This window comes from Echinops telfairi, unplaced genomic scaffold (assembly GCF_000313985.2).
Source record: "Echinops telfairi isolate 266 unplaced genomic scaffold, ASM31398v2 ScPeMD7_7468;HRSCAF=8506_0, whole genome shotgun sequence".
NCBI classification, from domain to species: Eukaryota; Metazoa; Chordata; class Mammalia; order Afrosoricida; family Tenrecidae; genus Echinops; species Echinops telfairi.
The window spans coordinates 6,076,168-6,083,937 of NW_022111369.1; the positions used below are offsets into that span (position 1 = coordinate 6,076,168).

Genomic DNA, 7,770 nt, shown 5'->3' on the forward strand with positions numbered 1-7,770 from the left:
ATGTCAGCTCACAGCGACTCTACAGGACAGAGCAGAAGTGCCCCGTGGACTCGTCAAGGCCGCCATCTTTATAGACTGTCCCTTCTTTCTCTCACCGAGTGGCTGGTGGCTTCAGCTGGCACCTGAGTGCTTTAACCACTGTGAAACAAGAGCTTCTAATACTTACATGGGGAGATCAACAGCTATACAGAGTTAAAGCTACTGAGAAACTAATGCAAAAGATGCTGTACCATATTTTAAGTGCATGCAAGCCTGGTACAAATACAACTGGAAAGTAAAGATCAAATAGCCAGTGAATTAAGTTGATAACATAGAAAGTCAATGTTATGCTAAAAAAAATTCATGTAAAATTTACTATTTATGAGCTTGATGGCCACTTCCATCACCATCCTTAATAGTTATGTTTTCTGGGTTTTGTGGTTAAGAGGTCCCTGCATGCCTCTTTTCAGTGGCATATATTAAAAACAAATGAGGAATTCATATTTGCTGTACTCTAGACACCCCATCTCCTACCACCAGAAAATAACACATCACATGTTGTGGACTTTCTGTCATGTCAACTGTGCTAGCCTCATCCCCAAACAAAATACTGTGCCAGCTTCATCCCCAACAAAATGGTTGGAGACCAGTGAGGACCAGGGTAGCGGGAAGATAACTTAGAAACCCAACCCAACCCAACCCAACCAACCCACGGCCATCAAGTCAAGTGCTCCTCCTGGCAACATTACAGGACAGAGTCGACCCGCTCCGCGATGTCTGAGACAGCAAATCTTCACGGGAGCAGACAGCCTCATCTCTATTTCCATCTGGTGGGTTTGAACACCAACTATGCAGCCAGCAGCCCAATCCATAACGTGCTGCCGTACCAGGACCCCTAGAGAACTTAGAAAGCCCTTATTGGAGAATCATTTGAAACATTTTAATGGGCTTTGATACCTTAGAAAATCCTTAGAATTTGTCAAATGATTCTAGAATATCAAAACTTAACTTTTTTCTGACAATGGAGTTTAGCAGATGTTTCAGTAGCTAGTAACATCTGGTAGGATGAACTCCTCCACTCTGTCCTTAAACACATCCGCACCTGCTCCGTGACACAGCCATACCTTATTTTCCACAGGATCATGATCTACGGCGAAAACCATTCCCATCTGCTGGCTGAACAGGGTTTCATAATCTGTCCCATCAAAATGCATGTGTCGAATATCTTGAGAATTGGCAAACAGCAAAAACGGCTGTGGCCCTGTTAACAAAATTATAAATATGGCTTCATGAAAATATGCCTTGGGGTGCCTTCCTTTCAGAACATTCTCTTCCTTAATTTCTGTAATGTTTTTGTAAAAATCCTCATGGCACAGGGTAAGTAAAGTAAGACTTCCTCTCCCAGGAGGTTACAACGTACCAGAATTTCGTTATTAGATTCTTCCACCTTTGGGTTTCTGCTTTTAAAATGCATATTATTCCTTACGGTTTTTGCTTGTTTGCTTTGTGCCGCTGTATAGTCATGTTTTGCTTTGTATCGTTTTCCATATATGAAATCCAGAATGGGTATATCTATGGAGGAGCGCTAATGATGTAGTGGTTATGAGTTAGGCTTCAATCTGCATGGTCAGCAGTTCAAAACCACCAGCAGCTCGGCAGGTGAAAGAGTGGGCTTTCTACTCCCATAAACAGTTACAGCCTCAGAAACCCACAGGGAGTCACTGCAAGTCAGCAACGACACGATGAGAGTGAGTTTATAGAAACAGTAACTGTCTAGGGACATGGCAGGTGTGGTTGCATGAGAAGAAAATGTTGTGACATTGATGGTGGTGATGATTCACAACTCTTCCTAATATGATTGGACAATTAAATTGTATGATATGTAAAGCATATGCCAACATAATTATTTAAACAACAAAATAAAAAAATAGAACTCATAGTAATAAAAATGTTTTAAAATAATATGTGCATTGTTCAAAGACAGGCTAGTATTACACAACTAATACACTGTAGTTGTTAATTGCTGCCAGGTTGATTCTAACTCCCAGTGACCCCATGTGTGCAGAATAGAGGTGTCTGCTGTCGGGTTTTTGAGGCCCACTTCCATGGGCATTTTGAGGCGATGGTGCTTCAGAAGTAGGTGGCCAAGTGAGTCTCCTGAGCCATCAATCTCTGAGTGGGGTTGAACCACCAACCTTTTGCCTAGTAGTCAAGTACTTAATCATCGACATCACCTAAGGACTCTAATGATCACAGCCAAATGGTATAGATGTTTATGTGGTACTTTCCTTGAATAGCACACTGAAACATGTCAGCACATCATGTACAATCATATCCATGTAAATATTCTTGCCTGGCAGGGCATTTCTACAAGAGGGGCATGTTTGTCTGCATTCATCGCAAGACACCTGTCAATGTTCAGGATTTAGATTATGCAATGTTCACTGAAGTGCTGAGAAGTTAAAGAGTATTGGAATCTGTGAGAAAAGCAAGCAGTGTAGGGTCATCATCATATGATCCCAGACCACAAGCATAATCAACCTTCTGGAGAAATGAAACCTATTTAGGATAATAAGTCTAGGATTTCCAAAGCTGTTGAAGGATATGGAGATGTGATATTGGAATATGAAAAAAAAATCTGAATCATATGCCTTCATATTAAATTTTGACATGAAAAGCCCAGAATTTGTCAAAGTATTATGATTATTACCATCACAGGAAGATGAAAATCAAAACAGTCAATCAGCAAACACTTATTAAATTCTGCTTAACTTAAAATTGCTTTAAGACTACCCTGGCCATGACTTTTCCACACACTGAATACTTTGCTTGGTGCAGTGGCAAATCTTTATTGGATGCTAATTAACGTGCAAATATTCTTGAAGACAAAAGGTTATTTTTTATATGGAAGCACGCAGTTCTCTATTTTCAAAAAAATGTATAATCAAACTTTCTAGCCAGAATCCAAAAGCAATCCAATGATCTCTCTGACTAAATGAACGCTGCTTTGCCGGCTCTTCTCAAACAGCCATAGCACTAACCTGAGGCTGCACAGTGCTTTCTGTCCTTCTGCAAGTCGTACCCAGCAAAGCAACTGCATTCCCAGGACACTGGGCTGAGGTTGGTGCACAGCTGGCTGCACCCACCATTGTCAGATGATGAACAACCTACAGAGATGACAATTGCTTGGTAAAGATTCCACATAACAAATTTTCATCAGTGGGTTAAAGTGAGCCAAGTATATGCTGATTTCTAAAAGCCACGTCCATGAGCATTCAGAATGCAAACAGCTGATTTTTCCAGAGACCAGGAGCAAAATGCCACTGGACCCCATTTCCCTATAACCATAAATCTTGGGTGTTAAATCTTCACAAATAGCTCTTCTTCCATCACTACATTCAAGAACATGGCACTGGTAGCTGGCGGGAATAATAAAGACGTTTAGGTGCATTTGGTAGTTGGTCTAACTTTTCATAGGGAGTCATATTTTTTCCTTTACATTTAGGGCTCATTTAGTTCTTTTACATTTTTTATTTTTTAAAAAGTCACTCTTCGATTATATATTCAGCCTCCCAAATGCCTACATCTCTAGGAACATAAAAATAGAGAAGGGTATTTCTTTGAGTACTTATTAGGTGTGAAGAACATCTCATCACTTTGCATGTGCCATCTTGTTCAATGCTGGCCACACATCTAGGAGGCAGGAATAATTCATCTTGACACCGGAGGGAAATGAGACCCATGGACGGAGCTCGCATTCCTAGTCCAAAGTAATGCCACGAGTCTTGAGAATGATCACGACCTTACCTTTCAGAGTGGTATCAATCTGTTGCATAAATATCTTACAGTGTGGGAAAATTGACTTTCCTTTGGCAATAAGACCAACCGTTAGGTGGAACTTTTGCAAACTGAGGGTTTTCAAGCAAAAATAAGTAAGCTTACCAGTACACGTTTTCCCATCTGCTGCAAGTGCTGAACCCTCCGGGCAGAAACACATGGGACCACCTGATGTCAGAACACAGCCATGGCTGCATCCAGGTGCATTGTTTGCGCAGGAAACGAATTCTAATTCATGAAGAATAATGTCAGGATCAGTGCTGAATCAGGTTTGTGGAAATTCATTAGAAGTAGTATCTAATGCAAATGCTATTCTAAGAGTAAATTAACAAACATTGAAGCAATATTCTGGTAATGGAGCTGTAAATAAAAAAGAAATATTGTAATCTAGATAATATACAGATTTCTGAATTTGGAAACTAATTCTAGTTTTCTCCGTGTTTCTTTGATGCTAAAAAGTATCTTAAAAGTTATCAGTTACCAAATGGGACATGGCCAAACAGTTCTCCCCATCACCTGGGAAACAAATTACATGTGCCCCAAAACACTAAGTACATGATGTCAGTGTGATTAGGGTTGGAAAAGTAAATGAGGGAGTCTACATAGGAATCAAAATGTATCCAGAATCATAGACAGAAAGAACCATAGCATGGTGCAGAGTGCTCAAATAAAGACTCAAATGTGCCGCGACTACCATTGTTTTTAGGTGCCATCGGGTTGGTGCTGGCTCCGAGTGACCTGAGGACAAAGAATTCAATACTGACGGGTCCTTCCGTATCCTCACAACGGCTCTCATGGTTAAACCCACTTTTCTGGTTGTTTTTTAAAATCATTTTATTTGGGGCCCTTATCACAATCCATCCACCCATCCATTGTGTCAAGCACATTTGTCTATATATGTTGCCATCATCAATTTCAAAACATTTCCTTTCTACTTGAGCCCTTGGTATCAGCTTCTCATTTTTCCCCTCCCTTCTTCATGAACCCTTGATAATTTATAAAATTTATTTTTCATGTTTTACACTGAATGATGTCTCCCTTCACCCAATTTTCTGTTATCCATCTCCCTGGGAGGGGGTTATATGTAGATAATTGTGATCGGTTCCCCCTTTTCTCCCCCCCCCTCTTCCCCTTACCCTCCTGGTATCACTACTCTCAATATTGGTCCTGCGGGGTTTATCTGTCCTGGATTCCCTGTGTTGTGAGCTCTTATCTTTACCAGTGTACATGCTCTGGTCTAGCCGGATATATAAGATAGATTGGGTTGATGATAGTGGGTGGGAGGGAGGAAGCATTAAAGAACTAGAGGAAAGTTGTATGTTTCAATGGTGCTACACTGCACTGTGACTGGCTCCTCTCTTCCTTGTGACCCTTCTGTAAGGGGATGTCCAATTGTCTACAGATGGGCTTTGGGTCTCCACTCCATGCTCCCCCTCATTTACATTGATGTTTGAGCCCATGGTTGCAGTCACTGTGTTAATCTGTCTTATTAGGGGCTTTTCTCTTTTTTGATGCTCTTCTACGTTACCAAGCATAATGTCCTTCTCTAGGGACTGGTTTCTCCTGATAATATGTCTGAAGTACTCAAGACAGAGTCTCACCATCCTTGCCTTAAAGAGCATTCTGGCCATACTTTATCCAAGACAGATGTGTTTGTTCTTTTGGCAGTCCATAAAACAGACAGAACAAAGTCACTGTCATCTAGTCAATTCTGATTCATGGTGACTGTATAGGGCAGAGTAGAACTGCTCTGTGGGTTTCTTAGACTAACTTTTTACAGTAGAAAGCTTCACTTTTCTCTATCAGAGCAGCTAGTGGTTTTGAACTGCTACCTCAAAGTTAGCAGCTCAACATGTAACCACTACACCAGCAGGACCCACCCCTCCATGGGATTTTAAATATTCTCCACCAGAACCATAATTCAAATACATCCATGCATCCATTCTTATCCAGTCTTCCTTATTCAATGTCCAACTTTCCCATGCATATGAGGCAATTGAAAATACCATGGCTTGGGTCAGGTGCACCTTAGTCCTCAAAGGTGCTTTTCAATACTCTAAAGAGGTCTTCTGCAGCAGACTTATCCAATGCAACATATCCTTTAATCTCTTGACTGCTGCTTCCATGAGCATTTATTGTGAATCCAAGCAAGACAAAATCCTTGACAGCCTCAATCTTCTCTCCATTTATCACAATGTTACCTACTGGTCCAGTTGTGAGGATTTGAGCCTTCTTTACATTGAGTTGTAATTCATACTGAGGGCTGCAATCTTTGATTTTCATCAGCAAGTGCTTCCAGACCTACTCACTTTCAGCGAGCAAATTTGTGTCTTCTGCATACTTCAGGTTGTTAATAAGGCTTCCTCTAATCCTGATGCTGAATTCTTCTTTCATATAATCTAGCTTCTCTGATGATTTTCTCAGTATACAGATTGAAAAAGTATGATGAGAGTATACAAACCTGACCCACACCTTTCTTGATTTTAAACCATGCAGCATTCCTTTGTTCGGCTTGTACACAACTGCCTCTTGATCCATGAACAATTTCTAGATGAGCACAAGAAGGTGTCCTGGGATTCCCATTCTTCTCAAGATTATAAACAGTTTGTTATTGATCCATGCAGTCAAATGCCTTTGCATAGTCCATAAAACACAAGGAAATATCTTTCTGGTACTCTATGCTTTCAGCCAAGATGCATCTGACATCAACAATGATAGCTCTTCATGTACATCCTCTTCTAAATTTGGCCTAGACCTCTGAAAGCTCCCTGTCATTGTACTGCAGAAACCATTGTTGGATGATCTTCAGCAAAATTTTACTTGCATGTAATATCAATGATATTCTTCTATAATTTGAGCATTCTGTTGGGTTATCTTTCTTTAGAAGGGGTAAAATATGAATCTCTTCCAATCAGTTCACCAAGTAGAACTCTTTCAAATGTTTTGGCAGGTAAGTGAGTGCTTCCGGTGCTTCATCAGCTTGTTGAAACATCTCAATTGGTATTCCATCAATTCCTGGAGCCTTGTTTTGGGCTAATGCTTTCAGCACAGCTTGGACTTCTTCCTTCAGCACCATTGATTCTTGCTCATATGCTCTTGAAATGGTTGAATGTCACCCAATAAGTGGTACAAAATAAACTGAAAATAGTGATTTGGGGGAAATGTTAAGTCCCTACTTACACCATACCGAAAAATAAATTCCAAGGAATAAAATATTAAAATGTGAAATATACACCATAAAAAGTTCCAGAATTTCTTGTAAAAACATGTGAGATAAGATTGCTCACATTTGGCATACACTCACTGCCACCGAGTCAATGCTGACTCAGAGACCCCCTGTGGGTTTTCTGGACTAACTGTTTACAGGATTAGAAAGCCCTCTTTCTCCCTGAGATTTGCTGGTGGTTTTGAATTTCAGGCCATGAGGATCTCAGCCCAAAGCTTAATCAGTACACTACCAGGGCTCCATATTTAACATACAATAGGTACTATAACACATTAACATCATGGATCTAATATTTTTGCCAGCAGGAAAACCATGGGGTATTAGAAGAGGGATAAGTTTCATGAACAGTGAAGTGAGTGAGTAAATTCCTGGAAAATCTTGAAGAAAAATACAAGAATCACAAGAACAAATAATATGAAATAAAATTTTAGAAAATAGTGCAATAATTATATATTCATAGTATACAATTACATATAAAATGAAAATACCAGGAATTTTATAAACTTTAAAAACATGCCAATGTTTTATCTTTCCTGAGTGGGAAACCTGGGGCATGCTATCAGTGGAGAGCAGGGCCTGGGCGGGGACATCATGCTTGATGCAGGATCATGAAAAGGAAGAGGGTCCTCCCCGTGATGGTCTGACAGCAGCTACAACAGCATGCTCAAACATATGACAGTTGTGAGGATGGGGCTGGACTAGGCAGTGATTTGTTCTTTTGAACATCG

At 40.3% G+C, this 7,770-nt stretch overlaps 1 protein-coding gene across 1 annotated transcript in view; it reads right to left on the reverse strand.

Annotated features, from left to right (window-relative positions):
- EGF (epidermal growth factor) overlaps positions 1-7,770 on the reverse strand; it is a 146,770-nt gene that overhangs the window by 73,518 nt on the left and 65,482 nt on the right. The window contains exons 8-10 of the mRNA XM_045284316.1: positions 3,922-4,044; positions 3,021-3,146; positions 1,104-1,240 (exon numbers count right to left, since the gene is read on the reverse strand). Of these exons, the coding sequence (XP_045140251.1) occupies positions 1,104-1,240; positions 3,021-3,146; positions 3,922-4,044 (386 nt within the window). The remainder of the gene's footprint in view (positions 1-1,103; positions 1,241-3,020; positions 3,147-3,921; positions 4,045-7,770) is intronic.